The sequence below is a fragment of the Ictidomys tridecemlineatus genome, chromosome 12 (genome assembly GCF_052094955.1).
Source record: "Ictidomys tridecemlineatus isolate mIctTri1 chromosome 12, mIctTri1.hap1, whole genome shotgun sequence".
Lineage (NCBI taxonomy): Eukaryota > Metazoa > Chordata > Mammalia > Rodentia > Sciuridae > Ictidomys > Ictidomys tridecemlineatus.
The window spans coordinates 101,323,830-101,343,195 of NC_135488.1; the positions used below are offsets into that span (position 1 = coordinate 101,323,830).

At 36.4% G+C, this 19,366-nt stretch overlaps 1 protein-coding gene across 1 annotated transcript in view; it reads right to left on the reverse strand.

Moving 5' to 3' along the window:
• Positions 1–5,182: 5,182 nt before the first annotated feature.
• The window catches only part of Selenoi (selenoprotein I), a 50,862-nt gene continuing 36,678 nt past the window's right edge, over positions 5,183–19,366 (reverse strand). The window contains exons 7-10 of the mRNA XM_005322565.5: positions 17,589–17,637; positions 15,765–15,945; positions 14,409–14,591; positions 5,183–11,892 (exon numbers count right to left, since the gene is read on the reverse strand). Of these exons, the coding sequence (XP_005322622.2) occupies positions 11,794–11,892; positions 14,409–14,591; positions 15,765–15,945; positions 17,589–17,637 (512 nt within the window). The 3' untranslated portion in view covers positions 5,183–11,793. The remainder of the gene's footprint in view (positions 11,893–14,408; positions 14,592–15,764; positions 15,946–17,588; positions 17,638–19,366) is intronic.

The following is a 19,366-nucleotide window of genomic DNA, read 5'->3' on the forward strand; positions in this document are numbered from 1 at the left end:
TCACCTGACCTGCAGTCGGCGTGGTTGCGCGCGCAGCTCTTCAGTCCCCGCCCACCTTTGCTCTTTATAGCGTAGCTTCAGGTTTTATTCCTCCGACCTGAAGTTAGACAGCGAGTACTGTCCTGACCTCCGCAAGGTCCCAGTCATACTAGCAGAGATTGTGGGGTCTCACCATGAGACTGAAAGACTTAAAGAGCTGGACTAAGTTGTGGTTCATCACTTCCTGACTCATTCATTCATCAAATGAATATTCCTAAAAATCATATTCATCAAATACAATCGAATGCTTACTATGAGCCAAGCACTGTACTACTGCTAAGGACACTGGCATTGTCCTTTCCTTATGGAGAGTACAGAATAACAGGTTCACTCTGAGCCTACTGCCTCGGACGTATAAACTAAACTATATTGCACCTGTACAGTCGTCGGCCATTCATTTTTGAGCTCCTGTTGATGCACTGGCCTCTAGAATGTGAAACCACCCTGCTATCAATAAATTTATATCCAGCAAGGAATTGTCTTCTGTAGCTGTTTTCAGTAGGGAGGGAACCTAAAGCAATCTCACCATCACCACTTACAATCACAGATTGTAAAAGAAAAAGGGAAAGGGGTATAGAGGGATATAATTGGCATAGGAATACAAAAGCACTATTAAAATCTCACAGAAACTAGGCATGATTATGGTGCATCCTGTAAGCCCGGCAACTTGGGAGGCTGGCTGAGTCAGGAGGATCCCAAGTTAAAGGTCAGCCTCAGAAACTTAGGGAGATCCTGTCTCAAAAATAAAGAATGAAAAGGACTGGGGATGGAGCTTAGTGGTAAAGCATTCCTGGGTTCAAATCCAGGTAACCAAATAAATAAACAAACAAACAAGTAAGTAAATAAATAAATAAATGGCATTGTTTCCTAGGCATTTTAATGTCTCGTTGTCAACAAAAAGTATTCTCATTAAGAATTAAAACCCTTAATATAAAATCAAACTGAATACCATTTGATAGGATCTGTCCCATCAGTAGGAAACTAATGAAAGGACAGTAGCATAATGATAAAATGGGGATACTAGTCCTGGCCCTTGCACTGCCACCTTGGGAAAGCCACAACTTTTTGAGGTCTATTTTCTACTTAGCTGTATTTACTATTTTTCTATTGAGCTCAGTCAGGCCAAGAAGCCCTTTGTGAATAAGACCTGCCACGAGGCAAATAGAGTGTTTTTAAAATCAATTTTTTCCAAGTCTGCAAGTGGTAGAGAACATGGAACAGCCCAAAGAGTCCAACTATGCATAGGTCCTTGTCCCTGGCCAGGTGTTGGCAGCAGTGGTGATGAGTTTTGCGGCAAGACTTTAGGCCCCTCTGCCAAATCTCTCCTTTGATTGTATCTCACTTGTTAAACCTTCCTGGGAGTCATGGAATACAGATAAGGTAGATATACGTGTTCTTTACCATCAGAGCAAGGTACAGCTCTGACCACATACTGCCAGTTTCTGGTTCATGTCTCCACCATTCCTAAGAAGAAAAGCAAGTTAATGTGTGCATATGTCTGCAGCTAGGAGCAGGATACTGTGAGAAAGTGGGAATCAGCTGTTACACAAGAAAGAGGTTCAAGAGCAAAGGTTTCATCAGAGTCCATGAAGAGTACCCAGTGACATGAAAGATGACCCAGATTCCACTCCAGACATCTTCTGCAATAAGGAACCTGGCTCTACTTTTTCTATTCAACTACAGGCAGTTTGGGGGCCTCACCCACTTTCTTCTCTTGGGACAACTTGTGGAGGGGAGACATAAAGGGTTGCTGGGGATGTTGCTTAAGGTAGAATATTTGTCTGGCATGTGCAAGGACCCAGCACCCACCCAAAACTTCTTTGCTGGCAAGAGATTCCCATGTGTGTTGGACACTCATCTAGCTCACACCATCACAATAAAAGCCACAGCTAGTCTCCTTTCCTAGCCAGCTGGGAGAACTTCTTTGCTTGTATGGACAGCCTCAATTATGTAATGAAATGAAGCTTTTTAATAGTTGTGGAAAACAGACAGTGTTGTTCACCACTAAAAGGGCACCTTTCTGGAGAACATTCATCCACCTATTAAATGTTAGATTCTATATGCATTGACTAGGCATTTCTACTTAACAGAATCATCCTTATACAACTCTTGGAGTTGTAAATGTGTTTTATTCAATGCTGTATACATATCACCTAACACAATACCTGACACATGGTAAGTGCTCCACAAATATTTGCTGAGTGAAAGAAATGCTCACAGGACATCTTGGAGAGTATGTTGAAAGTTCCCTGGGTGGTGGCTGGGAGGAGAAAGTATGCAGAGAGAAGCACTTTGTGCCCCTTAGATTTGTTAATTGTCTCACCCTTGTTATATGTGCATTTTAGTTAATATTGTGAGGTACTAAAAGATAACGCCCAAAGTTTTTTAGAAGTAGCAAAATAACCCATGCATTAAAATCCTTTTGTTGGTTTTTAGAACTGTCTTCTGGGAATGACTTATGTTAATCCACCTCTAGAGTTCTGAACTGAGTCACTGGAATGGTGGAAAAAGAAGAGGAAGGTGAAGGGAAGTATTCTTTGCTATCTCAGTATCTGAAAGCTTTAGATTATGACCAGAGGTCTACGTGTGCATTTTTAGTAAAATACTTTAGTACTTTAATAAGCTTTCTCAATATCCTGAAGTGTATAATAAAAAAGTAGAGCTAGTGAATTAGCCAAAAATCTTTTTATTATAACTGATAGATGCATCTTGGAAATGGAATTGTTTATCTTTGGGCAGGCACATCAGACTTGTTCATTAGCTGCTGCAGAGGGCAGAAGGAACACACAGGGAGAGATTTATCTTTGATGTGAGTCTTAAGGCATGTGCATCTTCTGGCTATACTACAGGAATACTTAATTCACTGGGAACATGCTTTCTTGCTAATATTTTAGTAGTAGAACTCAGAAAATGAACCCTCTTAGAAACACTATGCTTGGTGTACTCATTTTAAATTGAGCATCAAGGGAACACATTATCTTAGTTGTAACTCTGCCAACATGTTGTCTGGAGTTCTGTTGCCATTTCTGTCTTCAGAGACATAAGAGAAACAGGATTACAATTGTTTTCTAAGATTGAGGTGGTATACTATTAGTTATTATAAACACTTATGTACCTCTGGGATTTTGAATTGGTGAATATTCATGACGTGTGGAAAAGCATGATACACACTATGACCTCAATCACACAAAACGTGATGTTGCATGTGTACACACATGACCTAAGGAACATGTCCAAGTAATGTTTGTAATTGGATGACTTTATTCTTTGCTTGTGTTTCTTGTTTCCTGGAATGCACCCATTAAATTAAAACTGATAGCTGGGCATGGTGGCACATGCCTGTAATCCTAGAAACTCAGGAAGCTGAGGCAGGATTCAAGTTCAAGGCCAGCCTCAGCAACTTAGCAAAAACCTGTCTCAAAATAAAAACTTTTTTTTTTCTTTAAAAGGGGTTATGGGGCTGGGGATGTGGCTCAAGTGGTAGTGCGCTCGCCTGGCATGCGTGCGGCCCAGGTTCGATCCTCAGCTCCACATACAAACAAAGATGTTGTGTCCGCTGAGAACTAAAAAATAAATATTAAAAAATTTTAAAAAAATAAAAGGGGTTATGGATGTGCCTCAGCGGTTAAGTGCCCTTGGATTCAATCCCTGGTACTCCCTTCCCCAATCTATAGTTATTCTATTTACAGTATTAAAAAAACTGAATGTGATTCAAGGAATCAATTGGTAACTATTGATTCATGGGATGAAACACAATTTAAAAATAAAAATGACCCAAAACATATATTAAATGAGAAAGATGCAGAACATATAAATTGTGACCCCAATTTTAGCTGAAATACAAAGAGAATGTAAAAAAGAAAAATAGGGGGAAGTCCATAAGACAGCTGATATTTCTGGGGCCTGTGTTTATGGGTAACTTTTGCAATTTTTACTCTACAAAACGTCTTTTTATGTTGTTGTTGTTGTTTAGGTTTTTACCATAAACATATCACTTAAAAATTATTTAATAAGTTTGCTTTTATTTTCCACTTTTTTTGGGGGGTTGGGGGGTAGGTACTAGGGTTTGAATCTAGGAATGCTTAATCTCTGAGCCACCTTCCCAGTCCTTTTTTGAGACAGACTCTCACTTAAGTTACTCAGAGCCTGAATTGCTGAGGCTCACTTTGAACCTCCTGCCTCAGCCTCCAGAGCCACAGGGATTACAGGCATGTGCCACCATGCCCAGCTTATTCATTTTTTTCAAATGAGAAGTGACAGGAGATCATGAAGAGACTAAGGCAGGCAAGAGTATGGTTGTCATAGCTGAATGATTTAAGGAAGGGACGTTTACCTTGATGAATGACCAGTACCCAATCTGTTCCTCAAATGATAGGCTGCAATCCAAAAGTGGACCTGCTTTGAGAAATGACTTATAGATGGGACAAGTCCTTAGAATATGACACCCTCATTCCTAGGTAGGTAGGTTTTAAGCAATAATTGAAAAATCATCTGACTATTTGTGCTTCCTTTGCTGGGCTGACTTGGCCATCTACCTTTAGCTTATATAGTCTTCACTATATAAAAAGGGGGAAAATGATGTTGATCATTTTACAAGTCAAGTCACACAGTTCTACATCCATGTTTATACTAAACCACCTTACCTGGACTTTGAGGATATTGGAAAATATTTGGATAACTTCTTGGTTTATTATTATATCCCAGTTTATCATTTTTACTATACTTCAAAAGCAATCTGTTTTATTCAATTTTGGTTATTTACAGAACTATGCCACCATTATCTTCAAAGGTACAAGAAAGGAACAGAGAAAGCAGGGACTCAGGAGTTTTAGTCATGTCATATGGCCTAGAAAAAAGTTGTAAGGTAAAAAAGAACAGAAGTAGGAATTAGTTAAACTTCCATACCCACTTCTGGGAGAGTCCAGAGCAGTATACTATGAATAACTACTACTGCCACCTGTCTCCTGTCTTCTTTGGTCACAATACCAAAAAGAGAGAAAAAAGGAAGTTTTGTTTTGTTTTTAATGTTTTGCTTTAGAACAATCAATGATTCTAAGACAGCAGCTGGACATTATTTTTCCATTATGGCTCCCTCCCCTTTTAAGCCCTCCATGGAACAATAAAAAAGACAACCCAAAAACAATTAAAAGGATTTAAAAATTATTTACTCTTTTATTACAATAAATATTTATCAATAAAAGAATTAAACGATTTAAACTAAAACCTACTGCATTACTTTGGAGTTCACAGCAGCAGAAATAAAACATAAATCCAGTTGAAAGGTCAAGGGTTCTAGAATCCAGTGACAAGAAACAGTCAGATCTTAATTATCTGGGTTAGCAGTAATACATATAATGCAAAAATAACATTGAAATGCACTGAAATTGTACATCAAGTTATCTGAGACTTCACAACATTCTGGTGAAGTAATTTAAGCAAGTTGCAAAGCTCTACTTCTGCAAGAGCTTTCCCCAGGGAGCCCAGGAAAACAACTCTCCCACAGCCGCCTTCTAGCCAGAAATAGGCTCACTATGGTGCAGATCCAAAAGCCTCAACCCTGGTGGTGGGAGCAGCCAAGTATCTTTATAGCTCACACAATCCCTGGTTAAAGGGGCATGGAAAGTGACATATTTTAAAGGGCTTTCTCAAAGACTGAGATGAACTGAAAGAAGAAAGGCTATGGCTCCAAACCAGGAAGAGGCTTCAGAGTTACAGGCCACACATACACCAAGTCCACATGAAGAAATTATCTAATGAGGGCTTATCATCTGGCTGATAATCAAGAGTACACCCCATGTATACATGATATCATACATACATATGCAGAAAATATGTGTACATATTAAACATGTCTATATACAGAGAGCACACATAACCAGATAAAACAAAGGTTACAATATTTACTATGAACACAGCAAGTCCTAGAAAGACCAGTTACTAATGTGTTCAATTAAACTACATTAAAGGGAAAAGATTTTATGCTCCTCTTCATCTTTCTAATATATTCTCTATTTGTAGCAAACATATTCCACCTGCTCCAGCAGTGCTATTTCTAGGTACCTGAGAAGGAATGAATTATCCTTTTTTCAGAATACTTCAAAAGGCCAACTGTAACAGGACTGAGCTACACAACTCAATAATTGACTTGGCCATGATTCTTACCACCTATTCCTAGTCACAGGGCATGAAATTCTACTCAGCAAAGTATCAATTTCTTTTTCTACAACTTGTCACAAATTGAATCTATTATGTCAGATGGGAAGGGAAAAGGCAAAGGCAGGCAGCAGGGAGTTTATACCTTGGCAATTATTCATTTCCTTCCCCTTGACCTACAGGTTATCTGATATTAAAACATTGGAATCTGGAGTCCAATACTGAATTCAGCTCTCTTGAGATATCCTGAAGTGAGCAAACCATTATAGGTAGCTGGGTCTTTATCTCCTAAATGGCTTCTCTGATGAGGTAAAGTTATCTAACAAAATAACCTACCAAAAAAATTTAGTATTGTAAACAGTCTCAATTAGTAGTTATTAAACTTAGATAAAGTCTGATACTGAATGATAACAGTAATTCAATTGATGATACAGGAGTCACAGATCTTGCCAAATCAAATCAGGCTTCTTTTATAACCTGATTAGTAATATCAAGTACTAACGAAACATGTTCCAGGTCAAAAACTTACTCTTCAGGTATTAGAAACTGCTCATCAGGAAGAATATCACAATCTAGAATTCATGGCCAATTGTATATGGTTTAATAAAAACTCGAAATCAGCTATCATTTTAACTCTTACTCACAGAAACTGTTTAAGGGAAGACCTTACATAACCAAAGAGACCGAAGATACCCATGACACTTAGCCACACCTTGTGACTTCAATACTGTCTCTGATTTCAATTTTTAGTGTATGTGTTGCCAAAGTGAGTGTTCCGTCATTATTACAATGTCGAATTTAGGTTCCCAATGGCCATGATCCAATCTGCATGCTTTAAAAAGAGCACTACTCAGCTCAGCTTTCTAAGAATGATTCTCTGAAGAGGAAGACAATGTAAATGGTCTGTATCCAAATGGATTTTCCTAGAAAGACAAGCCCTTGCTAAAGTATTCACAAATCAATCCAATGCGGCACTTTAAGTTCTGGGAACCTGGTTTTCCTGACCAAATGCAACATAACCCCTTTGATCAGGCTACCCATGAGGGTGCTCTGAATGGCAAACCTCTTTTGCTACCCTAAATATGAACTTATTTAAGATCTGTCTGTATAAAGAGCAGATCTCTGCTTAAAAACAAACAAAACCAGTTAGATTACTATCTCTTACATATTTGTTTATTAAAGAGCAAAGCATATTACTAGCATGCAGGTTAAAAAGTAAGGTTATCTTTATTTTGTACTGTAGAAATGAATCGGCCAACAAATCCAATTTCTATGGTTCCATGCAAGAAAGAAGCAAACATATCACCAATTTCTCTGAAAAAAAGTTAAACAACCATGATTTACCATATATCCTAAAGTAATTGCCTGCCATGTCAGTCATTTGTACCATTGTCAAAGATAAAGACCAAAATATATAAATCACATGGGTTACGTAATAAAGGAAAGTCAGAAATTTATGTAAGCTTCCTAAACTGCCCAGAGCACCACACTTTCAAGTTTCACAGTGATTAACTTAACACCACTTTACAGTTAAGACTGTCACTTTAAATATACATGTCAAAGTGCTTCAAATGCAGCATACTAGTTATAATTCCTCCTGGAAGGTTATAGTACTGGCAGCTAACTTAGTAAGGTTATTCACCCACAGGGTGTTCATGAAAGGGCTGCCTTACAAAGAGACCTCATGGGATAAAGAAAATTCTGGTCTGACTTCACAAATTTTCTATAGAGCAATGGATCAAGTCCAGAACTGAGGTCAAGATAAGGCCACTCTGAACACAGGCATCAATACAACCAAAGATTTCTGAATCAGTTTTTGGCTTATTTTGGGACCCAAAGTCAAAAGTCCCAGTCCATCAGACTTACTTTTTCCCTCTGACACGTTCTCAGTCTTTGACTAATTACGAGATCTAAGGCAATCTAGAAAAATCTGAATGTAGCAAGATCTAGAAGCAACAAAGCAAGGCCTGAGTGGGCTGTCTCTGTCGTAAGTGGTGGCTAGTTGAGAGGAAACCCAGGTAAAGAATGAAAAAGATGAATTAATTCCAGTTAAAATATAAAAGGGAAAGTAGTCTTTGATTTAAACACCTACAGATTACCTTTTTATTCTCTAGGGGTCACAGAGTCAAAGATATATTCCAATTGACTTTTGACTCACTACAAAATAAACCAGTCCTTTGAATACCAAATACAGGAAACTTCCAAATTCATGAAGCATTAAGGTGGTCCCTTTTTCCCTTTAAAACATATACTACAGGGCTGGGGTTGTAACTCAGTGGTAGAGCACTTGTTGCGCATGCGTGAGGCCCTGGGTTCAATCCTCAGCACCATATAAAAATAAATAAATAAAAATAAAGATATTGTGTTCATCTATAACTAAAAAACAAAATTATTTTTTAAAGAAAACATATACTGTGGGTTGGGGATGTAGCTCAGTGGTACAGTGCTTGTCTCAGCACACACAAGGCTCTAAATTCAATCCTCAGCATCATTAAAAAAAAAAAAAAGACACTACACTCTTTTCCTGTATATTCCCTGAATACCCAGGCTCTGGGTGATCATTAACACTCTTTTGGTATCAACTTAGAATTTAGGTAACTCCACACACACACTCCTCTTCCCAATACTTCTAAATGAGAATAAATAAATATTCATGGTAGTACAACATTCTAGACCACAATTAACATTTAACCTTCCCAAAATTAGAATTAAAAGTATTTTAGTCATAATATGAAAATGCCAAAGAAGAACATTTACCTTGTTATTTTGAAAGTTACACACTATTGCCTGAAACTGAAACCCATAAGCTACCTCTATTACTATTTGTGAAGACACTTTGTAATTTGTACAATGCAGTGAGATCATGAATATTAAAGAACCAAAAAAAGTATCAGTAGTATATTCTTCCAGGTATTTTTAAACTTTTCTATCCCATATACCATCTCAAATACAAGGGAATTATTTTCTTACAAGACTGAAGGGGCATTTTTCATGCCATAAGCTGAAAAGAAACCTCATACAAGTATATGTGACTTTGGTCAGCAGAAACACAATGCAAACCTCTGGCCTGGCTAAGGCACTCTATTCTGCAAGTACAGAAAACACGCATGTATGCTCCTGACCATGGTGGCACTGCTCCCCACAATGCAGCCAGTGTGTGCTGGGGAGAAAGGCTGGGGTGTGAACTCACCCAAAATTTCATGCAAAAGCTTGAAACATCTTTTATACTTTGGAAAGGTTTGAGTAATCAGTATGATAGAAATGCACAGAGCTACTGGTAATTAAGTCCTCTATCAGCTGCTATATCACTATACAAAAAATGGGGGCTTTCAAGATGCACCATCAAGATGGCAGACTAAAACAAGAGAAGGTCAGCAGTATAGGAAGGATTAACACAAGTCCACAGTATTCTGGAACAGTCAATTGTTCAGTTTCCCTTATTGACAGCCTCCTTTCTTTCACCCACGGCATAATTCCTTACTACCCCAGGAAAATGTCATGAAATATAGGCACAAAACACCTTACAAATAGTCTTAATGCAACAAAATGTGGGCAGAAACATATTCAGAAGTAAAAGAGTCTCAAAATTACAAGCCATAACCCAAAGGACCCTAATGACAGAATTAAAGGGTTTTTTTGTTTGTTTGTTTGTTTTAAATACACTGTACAAGGTGAAAAAAAAATCTGTGGTCCAAATTTGTCACTTTATAAACATTTATCAGTTCTTTTAAACAAATTAATCTCATCCTTGAGTACAAGGTCAACAAAACAGTAAAAATGATTAGGTAAGAAATCTTAAAACAAAGTTTTTCCCCCCACTTCAAATGAATACTTAATCCAATTCAATTTTACAGATGATACAACAAGGTGAACACAAAACGGTTACCTTCACTTAACTGGTTCATTTCTTTGACCTGCATGATGGCGATTTATTAATAAACATGGATTCACTATACATATTTCTAAATTACATCAATTCTTATCTATTTTCAGTATTCACTTTTTTCTCAGAGAAAGTCACCAAAACTAAACCTTTACAAATTATTTTCTTAAATGAGTAGGAAGCTCCTTGACTCACTTCTAATAACCTGGATGACAATGATTAGAATTTAAAATTTTAAAAACAAAATATCAATTACAGTTATTTTTTTTACAAAGCAGCAGACTGAAACTCAACAAAGAAATATGCTATAATTTTAACTACAGTCACATTCATAAATAATGGTTAAGAATATAATTACATATCAACACAGTGGTGCCTATTTTATCCAAGTGCAACCTGTCCAAAAAGAAATAAGGGTTTAAGATACACTCTTCATTCAAGCACAAACTTCATTCAGTGGAAAATAAAAAGAAAATCAGCAAGTAAATTTCACCACCACCAAACTAAATGAAGACAAAGTCAAAGAAACAGAGAATAAAATATCCACATTTATGAAAAGATATGATTTATAAAATGACCACAATAAAGGTAAAGTTTTGTTATCAATAAACCTTAAAAATTACTCCAAGTCATATTAAGGAAATAGGTACTGGGTAAGGCATATATATCAAAAGTTTTCTTCAAGTGGAGAAGCAGGCAAGTTTGGGAAGAGAGTATTTCTCTCTGTTTTATCCCATATGAAATAAAAAAACACAGCATTTCACCTCCAAAAGGAGAGTGAGAGAAAGCAAGGAAGGACAGACAGACAAACTGAGTCAGAAAACTAATTTCGTTCATAGGGAGGTTCATGAGATTCCTAACTCTAATTTAAATCTCCTCTTAGAAGGTGCTTTATCTGCATTTCTCACAAGTAATTATCAAAGACTGGGGACTGTCACACATATTCTTACAATCATAGCTCACAGGCACCAAATCCTAGCAACCTTCAGCTGAGAGAGAAAATGCCACACTTAAACCATGAACCATGCCAATGGATGAGCTATAATTACAACCCATTTTCTACTAAGTATAAACAGAGTATTTCTCTTTAAAAGAAATTTAAACCATTTATCAAAATCTATTCTGTAATAAAGACAGCCAGAATACTAGAGAATCTCTTTGCCTCTGAGGACAAAAATCATTTCCATGGGAAAGAGAAACCAAGATTTGGCAACCGCATACTGTTCTGTAATAGTTGGCATCTCTGGCTAAAGGAAACTTGCCCCCCACCCCCCACCACCTTCCCTGCATTTTATGCTTGAGCTATTGATAATTTCCACAGCTAATGCCTACTGTGAAATACCACGTGTGAAAACATGCTGTGGGTTTCTGAATGTTATCAGTGTTCCTAACCAATTTGGGGTTTTAAAAATAAAAATAAAACATCTTTAACTCTGTATGAGCCAAAATATTATGGACTCATGAAGCTAAAATCACTAGAAGAGTTTTGCTGGTCTAATGAACATTATGCTTAACCAAAATATCACATGGTTTTATAAAAAATAACGTAAGTTGGGAGTTAGAAGTTCCAAAATTCCACAAGTTCAGATCATGTTTCATTCCTGCTGTCCAAGTACCACACATACTGAGATTCCATGTCTGTCAAGCAGATCAGTTTAGTTCACTGGTGATGGATGAAATATTTACAAGCATCTATTTACAGTATTTCTTTCTGAAGATTACAGGCCAATGTTCTTTTCTTCCATTCCTAGTCAATCTGAGTTGGGTTTCTTCAATGAGAAGGGATAAATTTGAAAATGGCTGCTCAGCTGCTTAACCTATGAAAAATCAGAACACAAAACAGTAACAACTACATACTGTACTATTTTTTAAAAACAAATGAAATTCACCTCTGAAAAGAATTACTGACACAGTAAGTCATCAGAAATAACAAAGAGGTTCTGCTAGATTAAAATAGCTCAAGAACTAGTTAGGTAGCTAAATGGTAGTACTAGAACTACCCTGGGATAGTTAGAACTTGAACCTGGGTCTGCCTCGCTCCAAAATCTAGTCTTTCCAGAGCCCTCTAAACCAGACAAATTCATATCCAAATCTACTGAAAACTGCAAGATTACCTGAATTATAATATCTAGTAAATCAAATAATTATATCTATAATTAGATACAATATTCAGTTTGTACATTTCTAGGTAATCATTCCTAATTCCTGATGATCTAGTATAAAACTGGATCTGTTAATTTAGAAAGTCCATATTGGTTAGAATATTCCTAGTAGGTAGGTAAAAACATTGTTATATACCAGCTAAGAATGTCATTTATTTGATATTTATCATAGTATGTATGTTTCAGAAGCTCAAATGTTTTATGTGGCCTAGAAAGTTTTACCTTCTGGCCAGAAGTTATAGACATGATAACAAGCAAAAAAGACAAGACAAGAAAGATGCTCCCAGAATTTCTCTCAGTAGCTTGATTATTCCCCAGATTTTTAAAAAATATTTATTCTTAAGTTTTAGGTGGGCACAATATCTTTATTTTACATTTATGTGGTGCTGAGGACTGAACTCAGTGCCTCATGCATGCTAGGCAAGCACTCTACCAGGCTAAAACCCCAGTCCCTATTTCCCAGATTTTTAACCATGTGTACTACCTTTATAATTTAAAGAAAAAAAATGTGTTTTAATTTGTTATATATATGGTTTTCTAAAAATATGCTTCTGAAGGGCTGAACAAATTAAAACAATTTCAAAAGATATTAGCAATTATTTTATCACATTGATAAAATATCAAAATAAGGGTCCCAGAGTGTTGACAGAAAACATGTTAAGCCAGATGTGGTGGTGCACACTTGTAATCCCAGTGGCCCAGGAGGCTGAGGCAGGATTGCAAGTTCAAAGCCAGTCTCAGCAACTTAACAAGGCTCTAAGCAACTGAGGGAGACCATTTCCAAATAAAATATTAAAAAGGGCTGAAGATGTGGCTCAGTGGCTAAGTGCCCCTGGGCTCAATTCCTGGTACCCCCTTCAAAAAATAGAAGAAAGAAAACATGAAAACATGTTAAACTTACACAATTATAAACATAAATGATTATGCCTCATCAGATTTATCACATTCTCTTTTTCCATAACAATTTTATCTATTTTGTTCTAACCAATGAGGGTTAATTTGGGGACAAGCACTAAGGGAAGAAAGCCCAAGTTTAACAATATATGCAAGGTATAAAGTTTTTCACAAGCATGACACTGTCCCCCTATTTTAAAAACGTGTATGAGAATATAGAAGTAAAGACAGTTTGTGGGCTGGGGATGTGGCTCAAGCGGTAGCGCGCTTGCCTGGCATGTGTGCGGCCCGGGTTCGATCCTCAGCACCACATACCAACAAAGATGTTGTGTCCGCCGAGAACTAAAAAAAAATAAATATTAAAAATTCTCTCTCTCAAAAAAAAAAAAAATAAAAAAAAAGACATTTTGTTTCTCAAACCAATTCACAGGAGAGTTCTCTTAGAAACAAGAACATCAAACAGAAGCACTTTAAGAACCATAAAATGTGAATATCCTTTATATAACGTCATTCCTATGAAATTATTCTCTGAATATAAAACAAATGGAAGAAAAAATATTATTCCAGATTGTTTACACCAGCATAATTAATAATGATGATAATTTGAAAATAACCTAAATTATTAAAATAACTGGGTTATGATTAATAAATTATATAATGATTAAGTAATCTTCCTTGATGAAATATTGTGCAGCAATTAAAATTCAACCATGAAACTGTGCTAAAATATGTATTAAGGTCTGCAAACACTTCTTAAATCCATTTCCTTTGATTTTCCCCCTTATTTATTATTCTGCTGATAAAGTGAAGCTTCATATGATGCAAAAGCTTTCCTCTACTCTGAAATTTTAATTCCCCTAGTTGTTCAAATTGAGCAGGGGAGAAAAGAAGTGCTACAAAACCAAATTATGTTAATGAACAATAAAAAAGCCCCTAACGCTAAAGAAGCTAGTGAAGAAACAGATAACAATGGGATTATCTGGTCCCACATAATTAAAAGCACAAAATAGTTTATAATTCTACTCAACAAGATTATGTCTAGATGTATACTCATTTAAAATAAGAACTAATACATAATAATTATCCAGCTTTAAAAGCATTTATAGTTATTATAACTTAATCATTAGAAAAACAATACTTGATATTGCATTATCTGAAATTTAAGGAATATCCCAAAATCCTTTCAGCTACTACAGTAATTTCTTTTAAATTTTTCCATTGCCTCTTTTTCACTATTTATAAGAAACAAATAAAACCAGCTTTACTTGATTACTCACCACTCGTACTCCATAATGGATGTGGGCCAGAGTAAAGCCAGTTGTTAATAAATACAGGAGAAGACTCTCCAGGTAAGAGGCTACTCCCAGGTTCACTGCTATGACAACCAAGAAGAGAGGAACCAGCAACCAATTCAAAGTTGGGCACCGTGTGCTGCTCATTTGACAAACAATCAGCTGACACTTGAAGTTGGTTTGAAAAAAGAAAGTTTAATTAGCAAAGCATTTCCAAAACTAGTCAGTGCAACATTTAAAAACTATTCAAGAACTTAAGCCAACACATTTACATTATCTTAATAGTTCTCAACTATTCAGGGGCCCAGCTGGACTCCAGACCCAACCCCCCACACACAGAGCCTCAGAACATGTCAAAAGAGACTGGAAAAAGCCTGATTCGATGGCACATGCCTGCAATCAGGAAGTTACTAGGGAGGTTGAGGCAGGAGGACTGCAAATTCCAAGGCCAGGTAAGGCAACTTAGCAAGATCCTGTCTCAAAATAAAAAATTTTAAAAAAAGGGCTGGAGATGTAGCTCAGGGTGAAACACCCCTGGGTTCAATCCTCAGTACCAGACATGTACACACACGCACTCCAACTCACACCCAAAAGAACCTGAAAATACTACTGAAGTCACTAAATCCTATTGGTTTCAAAGAGCACAATAAAATAATTATCAACATGTTCTGTCCTGAAGTTATTACTAAGTTTCTGATTTAAAATATTTTAAAAATCTGCTTATTATAATACTATGTGAGTTCTCAAATTATCCACTTGTCAATATTTCTAAAATAAAAATTGTTTGTGTGTGTGTGTTTATTCATTCTGGTTGTACATGTGATCACTATGCACATAAAGTAACAATGTCCATTTCATTCTACTATCATCCCTACCTCCATACTGTCTGTGTGTTTTGTACTGGAGATTGAACCCAGGGGCACTTTACCACTAAGCCATATCCGTAGTCCTTTGTAGTTTTATTTTGAAACAGAGTCTTGCTAAATTGCCGAAGTTAGCCTTAACTTGCCATCTTTCCTGCCTCAACCTCTGGGATTATGGGTACACCTCACTGTATGGGTTATAGATTATGATTTTCAAAAATTTTTCATTTGTTGGTTTTTTTCTTTTTGGTACTAGGGATTGAACCCAGGGGAGCTTTACCACTAATCCATATCCCCAGCCCTTCTAATTTTTATTTTGAGACAGGGCCTCATTAAAGTTGCTTTAAGCCTCACAAGTTGCTGAGGATGGCCTCAAACTTGGAATTCTCCTGCCTCAGCCTCCCAAGCTGCTGGGATTACAGGCATGCACCACTGTGCCTGGCTATATGATAATTTTTAAAAGAAATAAATATCTTACTGTGATGTTGGCAAAAGCTGTTCCAACCATAAAGTAGAATACTCTAGGATGTAGCTCTAAAATATCTGAAGGTGACCAGAGGATCCAGGCTGTAGACAAAATGAAGAGCAAACATGGAGAAAAGAAGGGAACCATAGCTTCATAGACTGAATTGTGTTTCAAGGTGTTATTTTTATAGCTTCTGGAAAAAAAAAAATCAAGTAATACAAAGAACATTATTACATATAAAACTTATATAGTACTTTGCCATTTCCAAAGTATTTTCACATTTCTTCTTATTTTACAATCATAATTATCCTATGGCATAGATAGAGCCACATTATTATGGCCATAACTTCACAGCCAGGGTGAAAATAAGAGAACTAAACTTATATAACCTGATTCAAGAGGCATGGCCAGTATTTTGGCACCTGGTCCCCGTCCCCCCCGCCCCATCTCCTTTTTTTAAAATACTTTTTTAATTGTAGATGGACATAATATCTTTATTTATTTATTTTTATGTGGTGCTGAGTTTCGTACCCAGTGCCTCACACATGCAAGGCAAGTGCTCTACCACTGAGCTAAAACCCCAGTCTTGCCTGGTCCCCTTTTTAATCTCTTTAACCAAATTATCAATTGCTGTGTCAAGAATGTAAAGATGAATACAATATGGTCTTTGTTCTGTGAAATATTCTAGTAGGTGAAACAAAGTGAACATGAAATAGCAGTATTACTTTAATACATTAAAAGTAAGATGTAATGCACACAAAGACCCCGAAATAAGACTGCCAATACCATATCCTGGTATCTGTAAACACACAGCAAGTAATCTAATATGTTTGCTCATCTAGACACACCCCCAAATTCCAGTCTTGGTTTTTGCTATGGGTCACATGACCCTGGGCATTGTGTTGTCTAATTAGAATGTAATCATTATATTCTGAGGGGGAAATGACTCAATCTCTACAGACTTAGAACTCTAAATTTTATGGCTTCTATAAATGATTACCAGTCACAATAAATAGGGAAGATTCAAGAGCTTAGCTTGACATGGATGTAATTCTGTGAGACACAGAACTAAAAGATGAAGGAGAAAGTTTCAACTAGAGGAAACAGTAACAGAGGAAACAGCAGGAAAAAAAATTACTGAGAAGGGAAAGATCCCACCTCCCAACTCTTTCCCCTGAAGGCAGGAATTTCTATGCAACTGCTATTTGAGAAAAGTCAGCCTAAGTCCAATTTTAACCTACACACATTCAAAAATTAGTATTTTATACTTTTGTTAACTATATTTACAGATAACTTACAAAATTGAATGTAAACACATAAATATTTAAGAGGAAGATACTCTCTCACTATCAAACTAAAAGACTGGTGAGCCCAAAACCATAAAAAAAGAACTAGTAATTCTGTGATATGGTTGAATTGACTACATTAGCCAAAGATACCCTAATCTCATTCTAGATTCAAAATTCATATTTCATAACCATTTCAAAATGTCCAGACTCAGAAAAGAAAAATAGATCCTTAGAATTGCTGAAATTTTTCACATTTTTTTGCCCAATTAAAAAATAAAATACTGGTGCTGGGATTGTGGCTCAGTGGTAGAGTGCTCAACTAGCAAGTTCGAGGCCCTGGGTTTGATCCTCAGCACCACATAAAAATAAATAAAATAAAGGTATTGTGTCCAACTACAACTAAAAAATATTTTAAAAATAATTCAAAAAAATAAAATACTGGGCTGGGGATATAGCTCAGTTGGTAGAGTGTTTGCCTCACATGCATAAGGACCTGAGTTCAATCCCCAGCACCACAACAAATAAATTAATTTAATTAAATACTTACCTGAAAAAGTTTAATAAACTCATTGGAAGAGTCACAAATATTGCACAACCTAAAGGAAAGAATACTTAAATTATCATGAATTATTAAAGAGTTAGTATATTATAATAACTGAATTCTTGCAAGATACACAATGTTTGTAGATCCAACAATTTTCAGGCTCAATATTTCTGTAATAAAAACTAAATAGATTCCTAACAGCATTTACAACTGGGAGAGTGCCAGTACACTTGTGTGAGTCAGAGCAGACTCTAGGAGCTAGTCTGGGTCTTGATACCAGTGGTGTCATCAATCACTTATGTGACTTCAGGCAGTCAGACTTTTAGTGCCTCAGTTTCCTCATTTACAAAATAGAGGGCAAAGTAGTGCCAACCCCATAGGGTTTTGAGAATGTAATAAATTATTAAAGATACCTGGAACAGTGCCTGGTATATAGTAAATGGCAAAGTAAATGTGAGTTACTAGAAGGGGAGGATAATAAATGGATCTTGTTATTTCTTATTTACATATGCTTTTAACCTCCCCAGAATTTCCCATTTCTTCCCTCCCTATCTCACCCACACCACAGTTCTTCCCCCTCAAACCTAAAAATAATGATGGCCTTCCCAAGACATTCTATCAACGATTTCTACTACCTTGTTTACTCTTATTCTGTCATTTCTTTCCAATTGCCACACTTTTCTGTTGTTTTCAATTTCTTACATTATTCAGTCTGCCCTCTACTGTGAAGAAATACATTCTTGAAAAAGTTTTCCTAATGATCAAATTTAGTATGTTTTCTCATTCTTGACGTATGGTTTCATTGACTATATACTAACTGCAATTCTTTCCTCATTCTGCCTTTGTGATTCTGTTCTCCCAGTGTTCCTATTAACCACCTAACCATTTCATTTTGTCATTTCTTGGTAACTCAACTCCCTGCATATTCCTAACATATTCCTAAAGGGGTGCTCCATTCTCAGAGTATTTTCTTTTAAAGCTTAACTACATGCTTCCAGCCACTGAGCAGTTATGTACTTTTGGGCAAATCAATCAATCCAAGTTTCAGAGTCCAGCAGTATAAGGAGGGTTAAATGATTTTCTAGTGTTCCTTACGTCTTTAAAAAATCTGAATCTATGGTCTATACAGTTGTAAATCCCTGATCCTTCCCTCTTTCAAACTTCAAATTAATACACACATCTCAAAACTTTCTGAGCATTTCACTTCAATGTTTCATTATTGGTCCTAGTTTGTCTACTCCAGATTTCCAGGGACTATATTGGTGGTTTGAGGGTCAATACAGCTATCACTTTTAGGATCAACAGTAGAAAACATTCTTATTCCTAAGGTACTTGGCTAAAAACAGATGAAAAAACTAGAACCAGCAGAAATCTCCCCAAAGGTGAATTACTCTGCTACTTCCAAACTTAACTGGAATAATTTGCCAAATCAGATTATATTAAAGCGAAAAGAAAAAACGAGGGGAGGGGAGATAGTAGAGGATAGGAAAGGTAGCAGAATACAACAGTCACTAGTATGGCAATATGTAAAAATGTGGATGTGTAACCGATGTGATTCTACAATCTGTATACAGGGTAAAAATGGGAGTTCATAACCCACTTGAATCAAATGTATGAAATATGATACTTCAATAGCTTTGTAATGTTTTGAACAACCAATAAAAATAAAAAAGAAAAAAAGAAAAAACAAACTGATGACCTTCGTGCCCTCAAAAATGTTTAGTAGCTTACTCTATGTCAAGCTGGGAAGCACTGAGGGAAACCAAGGTTAAGTGAATTAA